The sequence below is a fragment of the Primulina huaijiensis genome, chromosome 6 (genome assembly GCF_012295235.1).
Source record: "Primulina huaijiensis isolate GDHJ02 chromosome 6, ASM1229523v2, whole genome shotgun sequence".
Lineage (NCBI taxonomy): Eukaryota > Viridiplantae > Streptophyta > Magnoliopsida > Lamiales > Gesneriaceae > Primulina > Primulina huaijiensis.
Window position 1 is genome coordinate 996,690 of NC_133311.1, and position 25,101 is coordinate 1,021,790.

General features: G+C 34.8%; 2 protein-coding genes and 1 long non-coding RNA gene across 9 annotated transcripts; 2 read left to right on the top strand and 1 right to left on the bottom strand.

Annotated features, from left to right (window-relative positions):
- The first annotated feature begins 6,143 nt into the window (after window positions 1-6,143).
- Window positions 6,144-7,359, top strand: LOC140979737 (uncharacterized). The gene is made up of 2 exons (XR_012175799.1): window positions 6,144-6,430; window positions 6,833-7,359. It is a non-coding gene; the product is annotated as an uncharacterized lncRNA (long non-coding RNA).
- A 987-nt stretch (window positions 7,360-8,346) lies between these two features.
- LOC140978826 (F-box/LRR-repeat protein 17-like) lies at window positions 8,347-12,696 on the top strand. Its single transcript, XM_073444056.1, has 11 exons — window positions 8,347-9,101; window positions 9,417-9,518; window positions 10,244-10,388; window positions 10,488-10,672; window positions 10,769-10,873; window positions 11,043-11,140; window positions 11,234-11,454; window positions 11,556-11,622; window positions 11,711-11,796; window positions 12,204-12,302; window positions 12,461-12,696. Exons 1-11 carry the CDS (start codon window positions 8,506-8,508, stop codon window positions 12,524-12,526), a joined length of 1,770 nt encoding a protein of 589 aa, XP_073300157.1. The 5' UTR covers window positions 8,347-8,505; the 3' UTR covers window positions 12,527-12,696.
- A 617-nt stretch (window positions 12,697-13,313) lies between these two features.
- Window positions 13,314-20,013, bottom strand: LOC140978983 (uncharacterized). 7 transcript variants are annotated; one of them, XR_012175692.1, is made up of 8 exons: window positions 19,945-20,013; window positions 19,463-19,594; window positions 19,116-19,237; window positions 18,564-18,693; window positions 18,395-18,471; window positions 18,114-18,306; window positions 15,513-15,637; window positions 13,314-13,918 (listed from the first exon to the last, which is right to left on the bottom strand). XR_012175692.1 is itself a non-coding variant. In XM_073444293.1 (7 exons), exons 2-7 carry the CDS (start codon window positions 19,521-19,523, stop codon window positions 17,846-17,848), a joined length of 729 nt encoding a protein of 242 aa, XP_073300394.1. In that variant the 5' UTR covers window positions 19,524-19,594; window positions 19,945-20,013; the 3' UTR covers window positions 16,055-17,845. The 7 variants fall into 7 exon arrangements, 6 of the variants coding, with proteins under 6 accessions (XP_073300394.1, XP_073300395.1, XP_073300398.1 ...); XM_073444293.1 differs by lacking the exons at window positions 13,314-13,918; window positions 15,513-15,637 and adding an exon at window positions 16,055-17,991; XM_073444294.1 differs by lacking the exons at window positions 13,314-13,918; window positions 15,513-15,637 and adding an exon at window positions 16,055-17,991 and having other exon boundaries at window positions 19,463-19,862.
- Window positions 20,014-25,101: the final 5,088 nt, after the last annotated feature.

A 25,101-nucleotide genomic window follows, 5' to 3' on the forward strand; every position in this document is an offset into this window, starting at 1 on the left:
ACTATGGTTTGTAGATTGATCAATCGACTGAATGTTGTCACTATCGAAGATCAGACTTCATTTAAAAATGTCATTTTTATGGAAAATTCATATTTATGCATGATTTAGAAAGTTGCATATTTTTGAAAGTTTTGTACTTGCATTAAAAATCTATTTTTAGTAAATGTATTTCTACGTATGTGATTGTATAGTTATGTACTTGTTATATCAGGTTTGAGCATGCTGAGTAATTAGATTCACTAGGTTTGAATGGTTGCAGGTGAGGATGATTTTGAGGGAGGCACTGAAGTTTGAGTGGATCAGGCCCGACAGTACACTCACGAGGGACTTCTACTTTCCGCATTACTAGATTTATATTTAAAGTTTTTTTTAAAAATTTTTGAGGATTTATGTTATAAAGATTTTATTCTTTGATTTGAAGTATGATGTTGAACTTTCTTTTAAATTGACGTTTGAGTTATGATTAACGATTTACGAACTTTTATGCATTTAAAATTTTTAAATATCAGTTTTTTTATGTTGGATGGTTTTGAATTTTAGAAGAAAATGTTATAAGAAAAATTTAGTAGTATTTACTATATTTTAAAGTTAAAAGTAAGGGACGTTTCAGTATGATTATAACCCAAACCTACAGGGGCTTGGATCTCACCCTTGCCAAGACAAAACTTAAAAATGAAATAAAAATTCATTATTTGGCCAATAATTTTAGAAGAATTTTTTTTTAAATGACTTTCATTCAAATCACATTTGCAGTCTGTTTGCATATTTTTTTTTTTAGATACGGGCGTGTCAGTTGTTAAAGCACCAAATAGAGTAAAAACATTAAAAATCAAACTTTTAAACATTAAACCACTGTGAATTCTTAATTTGATTGTTAGTTTTCTTTCTCCTAAGAAAATATGAGCCAACATAGAGGAAATTGATGGAAACGAAACTAAAAATTGAAGAAATGAACTCTTAACATGATTTTATATTTATAAGAATCTGCACGAATTCAGAAATATAAATATAACAAAGTTAATGAAAATAAATAATGAAAATCCAAGAAAATAAGAAAGCTTGTGATGGATCGGTTCGGGCACCCTTGAGGGTGCTTCAAACACAATAAATCAATGAGCTGCAATAGCTCGTATTCTAAGAATGTAAACACCGATGAATTAAATCGAGTTTGGTTTACAAACCAAGCGGAAAATACTCGAAATAAGAAAAACTAATCGGTTTTATATATTATGCAACTGAATAACTGAAATAAGAGGAATCGGTTCGAGCTTGTATAAGTTCAGTTATGGTGAGAACTGAACTGATATCAACTGAACTGATCAAAACAATTAAAAGCAACAATTAAACAGTTAAGTATACAAGATATGTTTATGAATGTTCGGAGACTTCAACTGCTCTTACGTCAGCCCTTTTACCACCTCAGGTAGTATTCACTAGAAGACTTTGATTTATACAAATCCTTGTACAAACCCACTTGCTACTACTTAACTTATAATTCACCCAAGTGTAGGTTGTCTGCAAGTAATATATTTCGTAAGTACGAGATCGATCCACAGAGAGGTTATTTTAAGTTTAAATTTATTAATTTATAGATTACCAAATGCAAGAATGAAGTTTACAAATTATAAATTTTGTCAAGGCTCGAGGATTTATTCTTGGTTTATGCAATATTGTTTAACTAAAAGTAAAACAAAGGAAACCATCATAAATAATGGTTCCAAGAAAATTAAATATTTAAACACACACCTAATATAATATAGTTCCCACTATAGAAAATATCGAATTCACCGATATTTTATATATGGTACCTATGATTATATATATAACTATTTAAATATATAACTGAATAAAATAAATGTTAAATTAAATCATTATATTTCATTTAGCAGAGCCACGCTATTGCCTAAATGAAATATATGATTTAATAAGTTAGTTGCGATAAAGTAAAAGTTAGTTGCGATAAAGTAAAAGTTAGTTGCGGGAAAGTAAAAGTTAGTTACGATAAAGTAAAAGTTAGATGCGGAAAGTAAAAGTTAGTTGCGATAAAGTAACTGTTAGATTGTTAGATATTAATATTAAATCATAATATTTCATTTAGAACAACCGGCAGAGCCACGCTATCGTCTAAATGAAATATATGATATAAATATATATATATATATATATATATATATATATATGTATAATATAACAATAATAATTGATGAAATATTTATTGTATCAAAATTAAACAACAAATCAAGATAACCACTTCAATGGTATCAAGCATTTGATGTAAATTGATAACAACAAATAATTCATTTTTATACCTACAATAAAAAGAAATTAGCAAAATGAAAAGAAATAAAGAAAGAATATACAAAATATAAACAATCTTACTTCACCAAGAATTCATCCTCTTCACCTTGACATAATAGATTTAGCTTTACATGAACTTACTTTTGATCAACACTAAAAACATCACTCATAATTTGGAAAATGAAAAATATATTGGAACTTAGAACTTTTATACACACTCACACTATATTTTACAATGAGATAGTATGATTCTCAAGCTAGCACAAGGCTTCTATTTATAGGCCAAATGAGAGAAAGGGTCAAAAATTTTATTAATGTCATGTAGTTGTAATAGTAGTCTTTGTCTCCTCCAACTTCAATTCCATGTCCCTTCTTTCAATGTTTTGTTTTACGACTTTAATCATCGAATTTGACTCTGCTCAAAACAGCAAACATGTGGGGAATTGTCTGTAGATGAATTTGGCCACTTGGTTTAGCTCATTTGGTTAAATATTGAAATAGTTATGATTTTTTTACTATATGCTGGTCATGGTGAAAGTAAATTTATCCTCCTTTTGATATTTTCACAATTTGATCATCTTAACCAACTTTTTAGGCAATCATGTCTTCTGCAAAGTTGTAGATAATTTCTCAAGGATTCCAAATATGTTTGAATCACCTCCATTTGAATTTTCTAGCTTGAGTTATCATTATTTTACCAACACGTAGAAAACCTGAAAAATAAAACATATTTAGTAAGACATTTAAATATAAACACACAATACCAAAATAACATAATTTTATAATTTTAATGAAACTTAAATTTTAAAATATAGGTTTTAACATATAATAAATTATTAATTTTAAGTTTCATCACCACTCCGCTTAGGACTTACTCTACTGCCTAACTGAACTCCTAGTCTAGACTGAAGGCAGCACCTTCCAGCCAACACTTGTTTAACGTCTGTGTGTCAAAGACTACATACACAAGTTTTACGTCTTTGTGCAAGACCCACTTAGCTGTTCTATAAGCTCAACTCTCTGTATTTGTGAGTGGTGTGTGTGTGTGTGTGTGTGTGTGAACTGAACAATGATTACAACGGGAAGGTGTTCTCACATACTGAGGGAAATAAGCTTCTAAACTAAGCCGATATAACTTTGGTGTATTCCTTCAACTGGGCTGATTGCTTCTTTGTAAGCTGATATGCAATATACATGACTTTTCTTTTGTCTATTGTTTTTCCCACACTTGTATATCTGTTGTTCATCGTCTTCACTGATCTTCATCTTCTATTTATAGGCGCGAAGCTTGATCGTACAGTGAGACTCAATTATTGTATCTGTTGCATTTTGAATCCGTTCTTTGAATTGTGTTTTATCTTTTATTGACTTTGGAACGTTTTATATTTAAGCTCTGATGCAACGTTCATAATTGTATTGTGATCGTACAATTGCTTTGTACCTTTGTGCACAGCTGGAATCCACTTGGATAAGCTTGTCTTGATCTGCAACTGATTGGTTCTAACTGGTGCTCTGAACTGGTCATCTGTACTGATCTTTAGTTGGGCTGGTGAAATCAGTTGATTCGTCAGTTGAACAGATTTCAATCTTTCAGTTGAACTGGTCAACTGGGCTCTTCATCAGTTGTACTCTTCATCAGCTGGCCGGGCTTCTGAAGTTCTCCTGCTGAATCACCTATCAGATGGACAATCAGTTGAACTGTTTGTTGACATTTCAGTTCGATTGGTTTAGTTTGTGCAATCAGTTTGACGTCTTTAGTTTGTGATTTTGACAGCTCGTAACTGATCTCAGCTTTGCGCACCTAGGTAAATTTATCAGTAACAAAATAACAAGTTTTGTTAACATCAAAATCAAGATTGCGAATATGAAATGTTCCAACAGCTTGAAATATGTAAATATGCAGATTTGTTGTCGGAGCAATTTGTTGAGTGATGAGTGGTTGTTCCTCTTGTTTGTTGTCTGCCGATCATTTTTGTTCATTTTTGGGGAGTTTCTCCACCTCCTTCCACTTTCATATGTCACGATCTCCCTAAAAAGCTGATTGTCCGCTGGGTCATTAATTCGAATTATTGAACACATTAATGAGCTTTTATTTATTACTTGTTAGACATTCAATTCCTTTGTATTTGAGCGAAATTAAATGAGCCCAAATAATTTTAGATCAAATAAATGTACCGCAGACATTGGCTCATTGGGCCAAAATACATGTATGGTAATCATATAATCATCTAATTCAAAACATTTTCACTAACAAAGTCTATGAAGTCCAAGCTCGATTTTTCTTGTAGACTTTGGATGGCGGTCTTTGCTCAGAAGTCCAAAAACAATTCACGCCAACTGTATCTCTTTTTGTCTTCATTACCCAGCTTAATTCCTTGGGCCTCCCGACGCGATCTCAAGCTCTAACTGAGTTATCTTCTAGTGATCTTGCAAGCTTCCACTGTTGCTATTTTTGTCGTCCATGTGAGCTGCCTGGCCGCCTCACAACCATCAAATGTCGTCCCTGGTTTTGAAAGCTATGTCGGACGCATGTTTGCTCCGATTTATCTAGTCGCATCTCCCCTACAAGCCAGCCTCTAATCTTGTTGCAACTGTAAGCCATCTGGTCTCCAGCATCTAGCCCTAGGTTGTCACTGTTTCTCCGGCCGTTGAGGGGAGTTGGTAACCCTCTTTCTCTCCCTATTTTCTCATATATATGTACTGGAACCTTATTATTTTTATTTTTTTGTATTTAGACTTACAAACTAGAGTGTTTGAAGCATTATAGAAGCAATATTGTTTATATCTCGAGTTTGATCATGGCATGAGCAAAAGAACAGTTCATCATTTGTGGTTTTTCGCATTTCCTTGGTTGTGTGTATCTGTATTTGTTGGTTTAGAACTTTTCCATCTCAATACTTGGCTTCTAGTCTCTTTAGTGTTGGAATGTGGACGCAATCTAGTGACTTTATTTTTGTGATTTTGTTTTCTCAAAATTTCAGCCATGTATAATTTAGATTAGCCCACAAATTGAAGAACTCCTTATGATGTAAAACTCTTTCTTAAGACCATTGAGTCATTAAAAATACCAATTTTTCTTTGGTGGCAAGTATCATTGGGACAACTGTTAACATGTCATATTTTGGCTAAACTCCCTATACCAGCTTCATCACGAACCAATTGCATCTTTAACACAGTTCATGTCCTCTTTATATTTAAACTTGCATGTCATATTTCACCCAGGTCACGTTATTTCCGAGGGTAAAACTTCACTATATATGAATATGATGGATTCTCAATATTATAAATAATTGTGTTCATGCATCTTTTTTTGCACACTACGCTTGCGGGTTTTGTCCAGATAGTTATAGGCCATGTGTTGGCCACACTTTCCCTTAGTACTTGGCAAAAAATTGGTGACTTTTCTGGAGCTTAACATATACCAATGAACTCTCAACATCGGTAATTCTGAGCTTATGTTTGAACTTATGTGCTGCATTCAATTGAGTCACTTTTCCCCGTACCTAGCATTGATGCATTGCACTTTAGTTGGACCCTTATCCCACATATATTTATATGTATTTTACTTCACTCGAGTCCCTTCCCCGCGTACATTTTTATGCATTGCACTTCAGTCGACCTATTTCCCGCATTCATTTCTATTTGCTGCTATTGCATGCGGTGGATCCGGTTTATGTTTGCTAACTGTTGGTTTGACATTGTGGTTGTTGAATGTTGTTTGATGAGTATAGATACATCTGTATGTGGTGTTGGATGTTGGCGGGGAGGAGTTACGTTGGTTCTTGTATCATGAGCTAATTAAGTAAGTCCACTCATTTCATTCATTTTTAGTAAAGTGAAGATAATTCTGGATTACCATTTGAGTTGACACGTTGACAGTTTCTCATAAGGCTTAGTTTTGCTTTGACAATAAACATAGCACAATGTCAAATAATCCCAAATATTGGCATATTTTTGCGTAACCATGTGTTCAGCCACTGTTAGCTATATGTGGAAATTTCGAGTGGAGTCTCACAAAATTCTGCAAAAATTTTGGTAAAAGACGAGAATTTAGAGCGTCAATAAGGTGTATTCACAAGAAACGTGGTTTTCAAAGAGGTATTGCTACCTAATAGAAAATGATAAAGTGTAAGTAAGTCAACTCTCTTAATTGTAATTTTTTTAAAAATACATCATGTACAAATATTTACAATAATCATTAAATACATGATATATATGTTTCAATGTTAGAATTTGGGGAATGCTAACAAATTCAATTATCTGTGTTCATCCACAGTCAGCTATATGTGGCAGTATGTTTTCTATCCATGCTTTTTATCTCCATCCATGTTTATCTATTTCTCTTCCTCTATCTTATCATGTCTCCCAAATAACCATTTTTGGCATGGATATTATAATTTCTATATTTATTGAATCAATTTTAAAAAGTACTTGATTAATGTCTACTGGATAAACATATTATTTATGATTTTCTGTTTGTTGGTTTAAGTTTAATTTTTTTGTTGGTTTTGACTTTGTGTTTTTTCCTCAAAAGCTGAATGATACTTGTTGCAAACAAATTATTTGTAGAAATGACATGCTCAATTCAATGGATCAGATCTACTTGCCCCCAATCTTCATCTGTTTTGTTTTTAACAATGAATAAGTTTATGGTCTATGATTTATTATGTTGCTTTATATTAGTAATCATATCAAATTCATTTGTTTGTTTGTTTTGATATTGCAGGTGATAATGTATTTATTACGAGCTTCACGGTTTTATGATCTAATATCTCACATATTGTCAACAGAGTCACTAAATCATTATCTTAAGGCTTCTTAAATATTGTTTTATTATAATCTTTACAGACAAATTTACATTTTGGTTGGTAGATTAAACTAAAATGTTTCAAGATCGAGCAGAGTTCCGATCTCAAAATCTGAACTTTTATCTGGCACATTTGCATCTTTATTGATCTTGCATATTTGAATCTTTGTTGCATATGTATTTAAACCCGACGATTCATACATAGAAAACGCTGTTAATGGAGGCAGGAATCCAACCAATAATCTCCATAAATAGCCAACGCCGTATGTTTTTAAAATTCTTAGTATTACAATAACAAACTTGACCTTAGAATGGATTAAAAAACTTATTATTTCTATTGTTCTATCTACTTAAACTGTTGATTTTTATTTCAACTTAAGCAAAACATAATATGTGTTTTCCGGAAATGATTTAATTCTACCACTATTGTTAGAATTTGTATTGTTCATATTTGTGAAGTAATCTACTTACAATATTTTGGTTTTTTTGGCAAATAAAAGGAGTTTTTCAACTTCTACTTTATTTTCCATGTATTTAGCGAAATCCTTGCAGTAATTTACATTTTGTTATGTCATGTCAATTTTTTATAGCACGCTTTAATAGATTGCTCTATTTCTTTTGTATATTTATGTTGTACTTGGGTATAATTCGATAAAATGAATATTTTATTATTACGCTAGAACAGAGAGTGTTTAACTTATGCATACAATGTCGAAAGATAAATACAATTTTAATTGTTTCTGTTCAATTTATTAGCTGAATTTAGGAGACAAATTTGAGGTTTTTATATTCAATAAATTTTAGTTCGATGATATTATGATATTTTTTGGAAAATCATTTGACTATTTGCTTACTTCTTTTACGTTGAAGTTTATCATTATTTCACATGAGATGATATTACGGCTTCAAAAGAATATATTTTTTTATAATCAAAACCTATATCATGTAATGTAACAAATCGAGTTTGACATTTGCTTTGGACTCTACTGCCTTTCATTATTCAAATACAAAATGTTTCGGTGTCATAGTGTTGTAATATCATGAATGTTTAATATATTAGCTCAATATATACATGACACGCGTGTGCCTCGGTGGCTACTGTATATTATGAGTAAATTCACGTCTGAGACGGGCCGATCGGAAATCTTGGATTGGAGTTTATGTAACCTTAATGCGGACACCCGTGTGTGAATTGTGATAGCATAGTAGGGTTGCTCCATAACGCTCCATAATTTTCAAAACTGAGGCGCCAAGTTTGCTTTTTTCCCTCGCGCGCCTTTCCCCGCCGCTTCCCCGCCCTTTATTTCTCCCCACATTATGCTCTTCCTCACCCCCTCCTCTGTCCCTTCACGCGTTCATCCGCCTACTCCTCTCTACTGTGACTTCTGGGACAGCAGAAAATGCGCGGCCACCTACCCCATCCTGCCACCCCCATCCCCGACGCTGTTTTTGCCGTTAAACGTGGCAAGAAACGTGGGAATTATAGCTGCGGTCGATGTGGGTTGCCCAAGAAGGGACACTCGTGTCAACTGCCGAAAAACGAGGAGGAAGTCCCCTCTGTTTGCACTCCAGGAGCTGACACGTCTACCGCATCCGCCTCTGCGGTTGTGTCAGCGAAACTGGACGACAGTTCTCCTCTGTCCGTGGCCCGTTCGATGCCTCCGCCGATGCGTCGGCGGGCTCTATCGTTTGACGATGTTACTGTAGCTGTCTCGGCGGAGGAGTCGGAAACGGAGTGTGTTGATGATCCGGATCCAAACGCTTGTAGTGGGGTATTGCCTTTGAGTTGTGTGTGGGAGGTGCTGCGGAGGTTACCGCCGTCGGGGTTGATGTCCGCGGCCGGGGTGTGTAAAGGGTGGAGGCATGCTACTCAGATGATTTGGCGGGGGACGGAAGAGCTCCGACTTGGGGTGCCGGCGAAAGCCCAGATAGGATTTCTTGGATCCGTGATGCAGAAATGCACTGGACTCGTTAAACTTACTCTTAGAATCGAAAGGTCGGGATCATGGTGGCTGATGATCAGATCTAAGCTTTTATGTACAGATTTCACACTAGAAAACTCAAAAATAATTTGATATAACAGAAATGCGAACTTAAAAGTGCATAATTCAGAACATTCTGTAAGCGAATTAAAACATTCAATGAGGAACCATTGGATCTAAAAATTTTATTTGAAACTTATTGATTAGTTGGGAAAATCTAGATAATGTTTCATTGAAACAGTTATGATGACTAACGACTTGTAATTCATACAATATTTGACCAAATGATTGATTCTTGATCTTGATTATGTGTAGTTCTTGGTTTCCAGTGATTTTGTTGCAACAATGCTGGCGTGCATTGCCTTCTCATGTCCTAATTTGCAGTCGATGCAGATTTTCACAGCTCATACCTCCGTCAATCGGATCTCTGGGTATTGATTTCTAGCCTTCGTTGTTGATTGTATGAATCTCACAATCTTTTCGTGATTGAAATAGTTCAAGGGTTTTCTTCATCTCTTATGTCTTGCCTTGGAATTGTTTTTTAGGTATTATAGGTGATCTTGATCTATACATTGAAAAGACTTGTAATTTCTTCACAAATCATAACCCAAAATGCTCAGAGAAGGAAAAACGTGGCTTCTTGAGACCCAGATGCGACCTTTCTCCATTGTGCTTTATTTCTTCTTGAATTCGCCCTATACAATTATCCGTCGGCTCAAAGCTGTCAGTTCGCTTCGTTATTTACTGAAATTACATGGCATTTAAGGACATGTAGATGCACAGAAAATCGCCAATCTATAACTACAGATTTATCTAGTTGGCTTGAGTGAAGATTGTTATGGGTTGGTTGCAGTTGATTTTATTAAAAAGTGATGTTCTAGGTATCTATAATGCATTTTTTTTTTAATTTTCGGTAGAATTTAACTTCAGATTTCTTAGTTGACAAAAGTTTAATCTAATTAGTTTGCCAGTTTAGAGCTCAACTAACTGATTCAAAATCCTGCTTGGATATTTTCCTGGTATAGATAACAATTGAAATCAATTATATTTATCTCATGTTTCTGTACATGTTGATAATGTTAGCATATCCTTCTCAAGAAGTTTTAGATTATTCATCTTCGAAGTACCTAAACATCCATCATATGACTCAATTCAGGGAGGAGTTAAGTCGTTTTATTGCTGATAAAAGATGCCTCACCAGTCTCAAGATGGAAGGGTGCAGTAACCTTGGGAGTTTCGTATTTTTTTCAAACACTCTGTCTACTCTTTGGCTCTCAGATCTTCACTCGCTCTCGAAAACGGTACTTACTCTTAAGATTCAGCGTATGTTTGTGATCATGTCTACTTCCTTCATCTGTTTCATTTTAACCACTGCGATTTTTGCTCACAATCTTGCATAGGCCTTCAATTTACCAAATTTGAAGGAGATTTCTCTAGGCTTCTCCCAACAAGAAAATAATAACACAGATCTTACAGCTGTTATGGATGCTCTGGGAAGAAGCTGCCCAATGCTGCAAAACATCCACATTGCTTCAATTCGGCTTTCACATGCTGCCGTGCTATCTCTAACAGCTGCAAATTTGAGGTTGGTTGTGTTTAGATTTGACATGACAATTAATTTGTTTTAATGAATGCTTCTGATTGAGTTCAATGAAAAATGTGACATTGCTTTAAATTCTAGGGCATTGAGGATGTTGTCTCTCTTACTCGGATCAGCAATAACTGATGGATCAGTAGCATCAATATGTTCAAGTTACCCAAAGCTCGAATTACTTGATCTGAGTGGGTATATTTTCAGCCCTGGCTGTATTTTCTCTATGGGCTTGAAATATGGAAATGTGCATTTTGTTACTGACAGGACAAATATCTCCGTCGATGCTTATTTTATTTTGTTTTACTCCAATGGATAAGTCAATAAATCGTATATTTTCTTGTCTCTATTTGCTTTATGTTAGGTCGAGCATCACAGACAGTGGCATTGGAATGATCTGCAACGTTTTTCCGGAGACATTATCAAAACTTCTACTTGCTCTATGTCCCAACATCACTTCAAGTAATCCTCAATTCCCGTGATAAAATTATTGCATTTAAAGATTCACTTTTTTATGTTCTATGTTGAACGTCTCTGTGGATACTTCATCTATAGGTGGGATTCAATTTGCTGCTGCTCAATTGCCCCGTCTGGAACTCTTGGACTGTGGAATGACAATATGTGATCCGAGTTCGCCAAACTGTACTGATGAAGAGGATCATGACTCTAGTTTACATGAAACACCCAACAGCAAGTTGCACCTTGTATACCAGAAGCTAATTATCAAACATGATCGATTGAAGAAGCTAAGCTTATGGGGTTGTTCTGGCTTGGATGTAAGATTCTTCTGCTTGCAAGTGTACTTTATTTTTACCTCTTGCTGAAGTCTTGCATGAATTTCATTCTGGAGTAAGCATGATTCTTTTGAAATATGCAGGCCTTATATCTGAACTGTCCTCATCTTAAAGATTTGAACCTCAATTCTTGTAGAAATCTACATCCAGGTAGTTCATCCCATTCATTTTAACATACCACTGTTTAGGTGCCAGGGTTTTCTTTTTATATGTTGTAACAATTTGCACTTGACACCAGAGAGAGTGCTACTTCAATGCCCCGATTTAGAAAGTGTACACGCATCTGATTGCCAAGATATGCTGGTCAAAACAATAGAAAATCAGGTAGCAGCGTGATTACCTAAGTTTCTCCATTGTGGATTATAATCTTTCAATGCAATGACTTGAGGATAAATGTATTTGTCTCTTACTGATTTACCAAAGCAGCTAAACATTTGACGAGATATAGTGATTGGCGTAAACATTCACCTATTTTCAAATTTATTGGCGATAATCACTTGCGCTCCAACTATATGCCTTTACATAATGCCTTTACTATTTTTTACTGTTTCACTCAAATGCACCACTCTTCACAGTTATTATCCATATACAATCATAGTTTCAGGAATTCTAAGAAGATTATCTTGATAAGTCATTTGACATAAAATTAAGTAGTCTGTTTATAGTTTCAGTAGCAAGGAATAAATGTTATTATTTTGTATTCTGCTTGTTGAACTCTGTCTTTCATGTAGGTCAACGACAGCTCTCACACTATAGAAAATCATTTTCCTTCAAAACGTATGCCTGATGGCTCGAAACGAGTCCAGGTCCCATGTTTTTACAGCATTCAGGTACAACTCCAATCCTTCCATCTTATAATCTTTGAAATGGTCTTTGACATGTGACAATCTGGTAAAAGTTTAAGTGATTTTATCGTATTTTCTTGAATATGTTAAAATCTCTCATTTACCAATTTCCAATGTGCCTCACTTCTGGTCTGCCTTTGCAGCATTTTGATGACGACAAGAAACGGAGAATGGGTGTAAAACGCCCTTGTGCGGTGGTTGCAAGTTAGTCGAATGGGGTAACAATGTTTGCTTGTGTGTTGTTTAGCTTGGAAGGATGTTACCTGGATTATAGTTCATGCAATTTATCGAGGCTTGTTATGCCTTTTCATGTGGTGTAAAAACTTGAATACAATTCTTATTCAATAAAGGTTCAATAGACTAATATGATGAATTCAAATATTTACTCTGTGCAACCAAAAATGTTGTATTCTCCCTTAGAGGGATAGATGCTGCTGTGTGATCAAAAAATTCAAATTTTATATACAATTTCTCCTGTAGAATAATTATTGCCTTTAAATTTGCAACCTTTTCATATAGTATCCAATGAATTATAAAATTCAGAACAATTTGAAAAAACATATTAATAAAATCAAATTAAGAAGAGGGCTTCTTTTCAGAATGCCAGCATGCTTAATGTGACAATTTTTTTATTTTCTACCATTTTTAGTTCTTTTGGTGGATATAAGTTAGGGGAATTTGTTTTTGGCACGTGGAGCCTCATGGGTTCTTTTATTTAAGAAATTAATTTTAAAAGTTGTGGAATAAATTGCTTATAGAATCTTATATTAAACCAAAGTTGTGTATAATTTTTAAACAAGCAAATCAACTGTGGGTTAGTGATAGATTTAAAATAAATATAACAATTCAGTGTGGGTGAGTGATAGATTTAAAATAAATATAACAATTCAGTTAGTGATCAAGTAACTGAAAACAATAAATTCAAGAAAACACAAATAAATGAAGAAATAAATATAATATATAATCAATGATTAAAAAATATAGTTTTGACCAAGCTCCGTCGTCCTTTCGCTAACTAAATTAGTTAATGATGAAATAAGTAAGATACTAAATCATGTTTTTGAGCATCAAACTAATCGAATAAAGAAAAACTTAGAAGGGAAGTAAGAAATATTGAACCCGAATAACTCCATTCCCGGAAGATGCATTCTTCAAGTTCTCCACTTCTCTCCGTGTTCCGCTCCTCTCTCCAGATTTTCTGTGGTATGCAATTGCGCGCTTCCCCGCTTAAATTGACTAGGGCAACATCTTTTATATCAGCTAAAATCTGAAAATCAGAAGAGTCCAACTTCTGCGAGTCTGCATCACACACGGGCGTCTGTTATGTGTTGCGCTTCTTAATCTTGGGCGCGCAGCTACACGCTGGCCTCAAACTGCTCTGTCGTTTCTCCGCAAATGCACGTGGCTGTGCATGGATTTCGCGCGGGTGCACTGAGGGTTCTTTCTTATCGTTTGTTGGTTCTCCGGCAGCACTGCAGCACAACGATAGTGCACAGTTGAGCTTGTCCATTTGCTCGGCACTTATTTCTCCGACATTTCCTTAGCAACTCCTTCCATTCTACATTGTCTTTTGCTCTAAAGTGCATGTGTTAACTATGTTCCTGTGAACGACACAAACGACTACCATAACACATAAATCCACTCAACAACTAGCATAATCTATGTTAGATACTAGGATAATTTAAATGCAAAAGTTGCATTTATCAAATGCCCCAAAATTTAAAGTTTGCTAGTGCCAAGCAAAACATAAAAATATAGAACAATGAACAATCTAGCAACAAGGAAAGGGCTAACCACGAACAACTAAAGTCGTGGAATAAATGAGTCATCACTGGCCTCAAAAATCAAGTTTCAGAGTTTTTCAAATCCGATGCTTGTCACAACTACTCAACAGTACACTTGTGTGTATATGTGAATCGCCAATTTCATCTACCCGATCCAATATTGTGATATATTCATGCTGCTCGTTTACTTCACAAATTTATAGAATTTTCATGAGATATATGTGTGTAAATAGTCAAATTCCGTACTTGTTGACAGTGCTTTTGAAATGTCCATAGGCTCAACCTCAATATCTCTTCTCCACTAGTATATCGAATATGTGTGACTTGGTGAAGGAGGTCTTTTTAAGCTTATAGCGTTAGGCTATAGCTCAGGATTACAATAAAGGTTTGAAAATCAAAGATAAGATAAAATAAGTATTATACTCATACGACACACTTTTTCATCTTTCGTACTCCTCTTTTGACTGAATCTTTATATCATCCTCAACCTCATTCTTTTTTTTCTTTTCTTTCCTTAATCTTCACACAATACACATTTATTCTTCTATTTATTTATAGTTCACACTTTTTTTTAAGAAGCAAATCCTCCAACACTCTTTTTCTTTTACCATACACGAGAGTTATTGCAAGTCTTGAAGGCACGCTGAAGGAGTTTATTTCTCTCAATGAGTAGGTAGGAATTAGTGTATAGGCTAAAATTTTGGTAGTTGATGTGCTACTTAGAAAAACATACGAATGTGGGCTATTGTGTGTTTTGGCACATTCCAGTCGATTTCCATTAGGCTTAAAAAGGGTACTAGAGATTAACATGATGTGTTATGTAGGTTTGAAAAGCTCAAACGATCCAACAATCGTCTATTCATCCATAGGTCACACGTTATCTTAATTTCACCTCGAAAAGTGCTAAACCAAGTTATAGACTACTTCAACTCACGAATCAACTTGTGCAGACTGGCATGTGCATTCAAAAAGTGCATAGTTCAAAAGAATATCACAAACACACATCTTGTTGAATTTTCTCAGTTAGGCTCAAAAGGATTCCAAGTAATATAATATAAACATTGGAAACAATCCCAACCAATTTCAATGACTGTCTAGATCACTTTTGTGCTTGTAACATATTTTTCAATATCGAGTAGAAATCGCAAAAAATCTCAAAACTAAGTCATCCATTCTGTATCACAAGATATGCGATAAATGTTATCTTATTATCAGACGTATCAATGATCATGACAAACATGCACAAGGTGGTGTGAGCTTTTAAGCAATTGTAAACATGGATGTTGACTAAACAAGGTGAACATCAATCAACATTATGCATATGCACTCACCAAAAATTAAACTACCCTCCAAATTTAAAATATGCATTGTCCTCAATATATAGAAAAATTAAAAATAGGACAACACATACCTGCGGCAAGGAGCGTCGGAACTCGTCGCTCTCCTCATCATCTTCTTCCATGGGCTAATGTGTTAAATTGTCTAGCATGGCCGCGCTTGGGATTCTATTCAACTCTGAACCTTCATCTTTCGCTCCTACAAAAATTGATATTAGCATAGTTTAGTTGACTTGAAAATATGTAACTGACTGAAGCCAATAAAAAGTTCAATAAAATTGAAAATCTAACAAAAATAAAAAGAGAAAAATTTAAAATTTTATGGGTTGCTTCCCACACAATGGTTTTTTTTTGAAGTCGTCAACCTGACTATTCTTCTTTGATTCAAGTTGGATCATTTGATGTCGTGGATTTGTGTCTTCCCATTCCATGACTTTCTGCTTTGATATTATTCTCCACTCTCATGTTGGTTCCAGACCCTTTGATATCATCGATGCTCCATCCCATCACGTGAATAAAATCATGTAGCTATCTTGCTAATTTAGTTTCCTCCTTGTCTCCGTCAAACATCCACATTTTTTGTTTTTTTAACTAAGTGATATTTAAAAAAATATAATTGTTTTTCTAAGTGAGCCCTCCTATTTTTGTTTATTTCCAAATATAAATTTTGTTTAAAAGACTAAATACCCAATATTATTAATTGAAACTTACAAAAGAAAATAATTACATCTGTAAGCCCAACGAATTGACGTCTCAAATGGTCTTTTTCTTTGACACTCTCCATGTATTCATCCTCGTCATCTGGTTCATTACTTAAAGACAAATTATTTAATACGCTCCTGCATTCATCAACTAATTCGATCTCAAGGATAACGACAAAAGCTTTCATAATAACAAATAATAAATACACATGAAAATAGAATGCCAGAATCCAAGAGGAAAGAAATAACATAATTCAAATCTGAATCTCTATTATGCCGCACTTTGATCATAGAGAAACAAGAGGTGGCTCACATGTTCCCACATACAACATTTTGACCCGCAAGAACTAAGAGGTGGCTCACATGACAGACGGAACATAACATCCACAATGAGACCCCATCATGCAACACTTTGATCATAGGGTAACAAGATGTCACTCACATGCAACACTTTGAATCGTAAGAACCAAGAGATGGCTCACGTGACACATATCAACCAGAACATCACCAAAGTATAACCGGATTAAGAATTCCAATAGATAAAGATCAACAAAGCACCAATAACAACAATATGCATCCAAATTTATTATTGTTGAGCTTTTGTGAAATAATGTCGGAACAAAGAGTTTACACTCCAGAAATCTTTACCTTAACGATGAATGCTTAGGCAAAATCCCCCAACTCTCACAATCTAAAACCAAATTTATCCCAATTAAACAATGATTTAACAAACTCTAGCTCGATCATGCCCCAAAATATTTACTTACACGCAAATATTATATATTTTTTTAAGCTTTTCCTATGTATTATAATTAATTAATCGTTACTGTTTGAAACTTTCCAATTACAATATTTTATTCAACATAAGAAATCTCTAATTAATTATTTTTCAGCATCAATTCACGTATTCAGAAAACATTAAAGCCATTTCTTTCTTTGACTCGAACATTGAAGCTTTATTTAAATATCCATGACTTGACAAACAATTCATTAAAGCCACTGTAAATTTTCAAAGCTTAGCTATGATCATTTAAGATGTCCGAACGTAAAATTAGAATTTCAAAAAGACTACTTTACTATAGAATTTAACATTTTATCTTAAACCCATGGTCATCGTACGCCACATGGGTGTAAGTTGTAACGCATCTGGTGTGGCACAAAAACTTCTGCATAGATAGTTGATGCACACGAGACTATACGAACAGAAGCAGAGTGCCTTGGATGGAAAAAATTGCAGATCAGCCCCAAGGTTTTCTTTCTTCTACTCTCTTTGAGCATTCGATTAAATTTATAATGCTTGTTGAATGATTCAGGACCAATTTCATCCCAACACAGTCCCATGTTTCAATGTTTGATATCGATTTGCCATTATCAAGGCGAGGATGTGGAATCAGAATGGGCTTATGTGAGGTCATAAGCTCAAATAATTCTTAAGAAAGAAAGCTTTAACATGCATCAACTGTTTTCTAATCCTATACGGCTATTCCAGCTCATGTTCGAACAAGAGACAGATTCCAGGCCTTCTGGTTTGACAGAATGCAGAACTCTGGGGACATGGTGGATCTGAGTAGGGTTTAGAGCAATACTGATGATTTTTCTTTAAAACACATGGCATTTGAACGATCTCCAACTAGGTCTATCCAGTTCTGAATATTGCAGGCCCGCGAAAAAGGTGCCATTTTGTCAGCATTCTTCTTGTGGAAGGTTTAAAAAGAGAAGAAAAATGCAAACATCTCTCGTTCATTTTTCATCTGCTTTTGAGCCTGTGCAAAAAATTCTTTGGCGTTATGTGCTACATCCTCTTCAAGTACAGCCTCCAACAATAGGTCAGATCCCCTCACATTATCTCGCTCTATATGCCTCGTATATACGTGAATGAGCATAAAAAAATCAAGAGAATGAAATAACTGCAAAATAATCAAACAGCAAAGCGATAAAAAAAAAAGACTTTCAGAAGAATGTAGAGATGGTCACCTTTTGGTTTTGGCAACAATCCAGCACTTTCAGCAGATATGGGAAGAACAGTAAACTGACCAGACTCATCAGTTAATTCATTAAGAACTTCATCCATAGCTTTCACACCCAAGGACGAAGAGTCGGCCAATCTTGCATGCGCCATTGCTTGGCTATGAGTGTCACATGGAGATGAGGTAGTTGAACTATGATCCTTGAAACAACATGCAAGTCATTCACTTAAAAATAATATTGCAAAGTCGACCATAATCAAGCATCACAAGTCACAACTATCACAATACCTTGGGCATGGCAATGGTTGCTGTGGTCTCACCTTCCGCCGCAACCCCTTCAGGAGGTTTCAAAGTTTCTGTGTCAACTGTGCTCCAGCAATACAACTATACAAGGTCATTAAAAAAGAAGAGGCCTACACAACCACAAAAATTAAGAAAAATATAATGTTTCCATTACCAGATTTAGGCTTTGCAATATTGTCGACTAGTGTCGTTGTCAATGGACCAGGATTCATGAAAGAGATGGAGCGAATTTCATGGCGTATAGCTTCTAATTGAGCCATTGTATCTTGCAGTTCTTTATGCACCTGTCAGATTTTCCTAGATAATCATATTCAAGAATCAAGATAGTCCAAAATCACAGCGAGTAAAAGAAAAACTGAAAAGACATCACAGAAAAAGAATCTCACATAAACCTGCTTGTGCCCAAATGTAATGCCCATCAAAACAATAACATTAAATTAATCCCATATGCATATCAAACATCTATAGGCATAAAATCCAATCAGATCAAGAAATCAACAATGTCATCTTGATGACCCAAAAAAAGAACCTAATAGCCAAAGCATAAATCTCACAAATATAAATTACAATTGATGCACTTCAACTAGTCCTTCGGTTCTCAAGCGTTCAATTCCCCTTGTTTCATACACCCTTGGTGGACAAGCACAACACATTTAAACAATTAAATGCCTTGCCTACGGTGTGTAAGAGTGTGAGAAACACAGACCTGGCGAGCTTGAGATTGCTCTATAACACTTTCTAACTGGCCGCGTGCCACTTGAACATAACCAATCGCACGCCCAGCTAATCTCCCCATTGTTCTTGATATTTTTGGTAGATCCTTTGGCCCTAATTTCCATTAAAAATGTCACAGCGTTAACATAGCAAGAGAAATATATACCAAATCGTCAAAGCACAGATTAACATATAGGGCCACGATTTTATGTATGCCTGGATTAAAATATAGAAATGTCACTCAAAAAACAATAAGGCTAAATCCTAAAAGTGATCTCAATAACCGAACACAATACCCTGTTGGTAGCTATACTTATATATTAAGAAGAAAGAGCATACCAATAAGAGCAGCTGCAGCTCCCACAATAAGAAAAAGCTCACCGTAGGAAATTCCAAGCATTTTCCAGAGAATGGTTCTCCAATTTCTCTTCCGAAATGAAAATGACGGAACTTTCTCCTTAAGGTTCCGATCTGTTACAGTGATTGAGCTCCAACTCACAATAATATAGAAGGAAACTTGATTTCCGAAAGCTAATATCAGAAGAACCCATGCTCAAGCTAACCACATATATAATTCAAAGCTCTTATTTTTCTGGCACTCTGAGAATCACAAATTCTACAGAAAAGAATTCTCATAGAGAGCCAAAACACATTCTTTTGAAATTTGAACTCTCGAATAGACATTTAAGCAAACACCTTAAAGAAACAACAAATACAATACAAGAGTCTAGAATTCACCCTGTAAAAAACATTAAAAAGAAAGTCTTACAAAAAAAAATGGAGAAATTGCATGTAAAGGAAGGGGGAAACCGAATGTTTACCAAATTCTTGCAAATTTCACTTCCGTCCTCTATACTTCACAGTTCACAGACTGAGTGAATATGTTACACGGGAAATTCAGGGAAAAGGACTTATTTTATAAAAAAAGATTCTTGAGCCAATTTACATAAATATCTCTCTGTTTAAGTGTAAATATATCTTTAACTTAAATTCTTAACATTAATTTCATAAATTTCATTCAATCGATTCCAAACTAGGTTTCTCTTCCGTCGACCTCCTTCCATTTCCTTTCCGACGACGATTCTCAATGTAAATCGTATTTCCTTTCCCGAAAATTCTCGACGCAGATCCTTCCAATCTAAGCAAACTAAATCGGACAAATGACTCGCAAACTAAATTGGTCTACCCAACATTTTGGTCTACCCAACATGCTTGGTCGACCCAAGTAAAATGTTGGGTAGACCAACATCGACCAAGCTTGGATCGATCAAATGTTTGTTTTTGTATTTGAGTTCAGATATTTTTTAGCTTGTAATATGTTTGATAATCATTAAGAAATTGTATTGATCTTTTAATTATTGGACATTGTATTGATCTTTTTAATTTCGATTTAAGTATTTATGGTGGAATTTTGTTGATGGTCATTTTTTGGGTCGACCCTGGTGATTTCTGGGTCGACCATGGTGATTTCTGTGTCGATCATGTTACTTCTGGGTCGACCATGTTGATCCATGTTGATCTCTGGGTCGACCCATGTTGATTTTGGGTCGACTCTTTTTCTAACGCATGAATCCATAGATTTGACAAATATGATCGATAATTACTTAATTTTGACGGATAATTACACAGTTTTGACCAATGTTGCATGTTTTTAACATATAAATCACATAATTTCACAAGTATGTTCTATAATATTACATGATTATGTTACATGTTATGACATATGAGTCACAATTTCACAACTATGTTACATGTGTTTTGACATATGAGCCACAATTTCAAATTATATTATATGTTTTAACATATGAATCACAATTTCAGAACTATGTTATATGTTTTAGCATATGAATCACAATTTCAGAATTATGTTACATGTTTTAATATATAAATCACAATTTCACAACCAAATATGTTACATGTTGTTTTAACATATGAATCACAATTTCAGAACTATGTTACGTGTTTTAACATATGAATCACAATTTCACAATTATGTTACATGCTTTTAACATATTAATCACAATTTCACAAGTATGTTATATAATATTACATGTTTTAACATATGAATCATATATTTAGCCGGGTCGACACAATGTAGACCTTGTTGTTTGTGGGTCGACCGTTGTTGCTTTGCTTTTGGGTCGATCCAAAGGTATATCCTACAAAAATTAAGAGAATAAGATAATTAAAATATACAAAAATTAATAATAATAATAAAAACAAGTGTGGCACACCAGATAATTATGGGTCGACCAAGAAGAATTCTTCTCGGTCAACTAAAATTATGTTGGTCGACCAACAAGAAATTGGTCGACCAAGAAAATTAATCTTGGTCGACCCATAATACTTGGTCGACCAACTTAATTTTGGTCGACCAATTCTTCTGGGTGAACTCTTACTTTTTCTCAAAGTAGATTTTGGGTCGACTAAATTGGTCTTGGGTCGACAGATGTAGATAACTCGTAAATTTTAATTGAGGGAAGATGCATGTCGACCGAGAAGAAAGAGAAGAGAAGAATTATTTAAGTTAAATAGTCTAATTGCAGTTAATGTAATAATCAAAAGTCAACACCTTTTTTCTTAAAAAAAAAAGCCAGACTCTTTGTTTTTTTAAATACTTTATATCTCACTCCTACTTTTTTAATTGGCCCTATGTTATACAAACATGCACCCTCTTGATCCAATGTATGTCATATATGGGTACCCGTAACAAAAATAAACCGACCCATTTGGCTAAACGGGTAGCCGAAATCCGATTAAATAAATGCACACCGTCAGAAAGGGAAAATTTTAAAGAATAATTTGAAAATAATTCATGGTGTGATGCATAAATCAAATTCTTTATGGTACGTATTATATTTTATTGTTATTTTTAATAAATCTCGAATTCAGGCCTCACCCAAATTTTAGATCTACAAGTCACTAAATCATTAATTATACAAAAATTCTTGTAAGCTCATCATAGTTTAATTTTGTTAGACGAATTTTTCGGCTCAGCCCAACTCATGAAAATTATTATTTTTTATTTCAAAAATATTATTTTTCCTTGCATATATGGACTAAGTCGAAATGTCTCACAGATATAGATCCGTGAGACCGTATCACAAGAAATCACTCTAAAATCATAAAACAATTTCTCTTAAATGGTAATAAAATATTTATTTACTAATGTAAATGGATAATAAAATAATGGAGTATTTTTTTTCTAAAGAAAATGACATCCTCAAGTGTATTTCAAATATATTTTAGGAGATCATTTTCTTGAAAAAAGAGTTGAGCGATGTTATTTAATCAATTTCCTCAATTTTTTTAATTTGTTTCACTCTTTATTCATCTTTCTTCGCCCTACAAAAAAAAAAAAATGCTCCCTAGCCATGATCCTCGCTTGCTTAACATAAACTTCAAAACTAACCACCATTCTCCAACCGCTCCATCCAACGCATACATCAAATCCTCGATTGCCAAGTCATTCGCATCCAAATCAACCATCCAACGCATACATCAAATCCTCGATTGCCAAGTCATTCGCATCCAAATCAATCAAAAAATCCAAACCTTCAAAAAATTTCACAATCTCACAATTCACAACATAGTTCTTGTCATCATACTTTATTCAATTCAGAAGCCTATGAAATCCATCATCCAATTCTTTCGTTCTATCACTCAAGCTTTTCTTTTCGAGCTCGAGCCTAAATATCCCAGTCTTTCATAACCCCACCTTCCCTCCAATTCGTCTACAAGGACAGATAGGTTCATCATTTGTTTTCGAGACCATGGAGGGATGAACGCAAGCGGGGACACCTGAGTAGTAAAAAAGATGGTTGTATGAGAATAGTTTGATCAAATTACAAACCAAACCCATGAGATTACACTTGGAGGAAAGCCAGTTTTAGAGGTAATACGAGGTGGTGGCACCCAAAGAGTCGACGAATGGATGATCACGGTAGATGGGATACATTTTATTTCTCAAATCCACGTACATCATGGGAGCTATTTGTGGGTCGAGTTCATGTACCCAAATGGTTGAAGAGACAGAAGGGGCGTCTTGGGAGACATACAACTCCCAAGTAGCATTGAGATGTATGACCTCAGTGCCATCGTTTTGGGTGAATGTGCCTACGGACGGCTTAAAAGAAGGGAAATCTTAAAATATAGAGATTAAACGTTGTCCAATGATCCCATTTTTTTTTACCAGGCTCAATGTAGTATAAGGCAATAGGGCATCCTTTATGAATCTGATCGAGTTATCGAAAGAAATGGACATTTTCTAGGAGATGTAAAATTTGTGGGGTTTGGGGATTTTAGCATAAAATGTTTATAGATTATGTGATTGGTGTATTTGGTCTCATCATTTAAAAACTTTGAATATGTTGGTCTCACGTGCGACAACTTGAGATAATAATATGAAAATAAAGTATAAAAATGGACACTGAGATATACGTTGAAAACCCCTAGAAATTATTATTGTAAAAACCACATGCCAAATTAAAAGAATTCCACTATAATATCTTATGGTGTACAACCACTCACTGTGTTTCCAAAGAGAACACACACTCTCTTAATACAGGAGAACAAACACCTCACCAATATTATAGAACTAAGCACTCAAATGTTATAAGATGTTAGATAACTTGATGAAGGGATACTTGAATTATGAAGGAATGCATCTATTTAGAGATGCAATTTCTCATCTGAACACATTCTTCCGTTTCAAATTTTTTTCGGCCATTTTGACTACCATTTAATATGTGAGCCAACTTATTAACTATAATCACTTATTGTTCTTCTGCCGGCATTTCTCCCACGTGGAGATTTGATTGAGAATCAAACACATCTCTACACACGTTTTCAATCTTATCATTCCATGCTGCTTATGTTTCTGCTAGGCCACTTGAGGATCTACACAATTCAAACTTATCCGTGTTTCCTGGCTTTGTCAGAAAATCAGATACATTGTCCTTTGTATGAATTTTCTGCATATTCACACTTCCTTCTTCTACTACTTCTCAAACAAAGTGAAATTGAACTTCAATTTGTTTCGTCCAAGAATGAAAGGCTGGATTCATTTTCATGTGCAAGGCACTCTGACTCTCACAAAACAAAGGAAAATTCTCTTGTTTGTGTCCGATCTTCTCCAATAACCTTTTAATCGACATTGCTTCCTTACATGCTTGAGTATCTGCCATGTATTTTGCCTCTGTTGTAGATAACGCCACAACTGTTTGTAGTTTCGAAACACAGCTTACTGCTCCCTCTGCAAGTGTAAACATATAACCAGTAGTAGATTTTCTCTTATCAGGATCACCTGCATAATCTGAATTGACATAGCCCCTGAGTGTAAAATCTGATCCTCTATAACATAATGCAGCATTTGAGGTACCCTTAATATATCTAAGGATCCTCTTAACAGTACTCTAATTCTCTCGTCCAATATTCGCCATATACCGACTAACTGCTTCCACTGCTTGAGCAATGTCCGATCTTGTACAGATCATGACGAACATCAAACTTTCCATTGCTGATGCATATGGGACTCGAGACATCTCCATCCTCTCTGCTTCACTGCTAGGACACATTTCGGAGGATAACTTGAAGTTAATAGGAAGAGAGGTCGATATTGGCTTACTATCTAGCATGTTGAAACGTTGCAAGACTTTCTTCAATTAATTTTTCTGTTAGTTCTGTCTCGCTGAACTTACAACCCTAGAATCCTGAGAGAGGTTCATAATGATCAAACCATTCTCTTCGAGACGTCATGTGCCACGTCGCTCCTGAATCCATAATACATGTGTCACAAAATTTGTGCATGTCTTCTGCAACTCTTGCCGCTTCGCTGAATAATATTTCACTACCACCTGAAGTACTGGCCACATTTCCTTGAGAAATCATCTCGAAACTCGTATATTCTTTCTTGAAGTGCCATTTACTGCAATATTTAAAGCAGTAAATATTTTTCTTCTTACTTCTTGACTTTGATT

Bases quoted from the DNA above. Each gene is read 5' to 3' on its own strand.
- LOC140978826 (XM_073444056.1), top strand. From the start codon at position 8,506: ATGCGCGGCCACCTACCCCATCCTGCCACCCCCATCCCCGACGCTGTT. The intron at 11,797-12,203 runs GTAGCAGCGTGA...TCTTTCATGTAG, and splicing joins TCAAAACAATAGAAAATCAG to GTCAACGACAGCTCTCACAC. The intron at 12,303-12,460 runs GTACAACTCCAA...CTGCCTTTGCAG, and splicing joins CATGTTTTTACAGCATTCAG to CATTTTGATGACGACAAGAA.
- LOC140978983 (XM_073444293.1), bottom strand. From the start codon at position 19,523: ATGCTTGGAATTTCCTACGGTGAGCTTTTTCTTATTGTGGGAGCTGCA. The intron at 18,307-18,394 runs GTATTGTGATAG...TGTTGTTTCAAG, and splicing joins CAACCATTGCCATGCCCAAG to GATCATAGTTCAACTACCTC. The intron at 17,992-18,113 runs GTGACCATCTCT...CGAGGCATATAG, and splicing joins ATTGTTGCCAAAACCAAAAG to AGCGAGATAATGTGAGGGGA.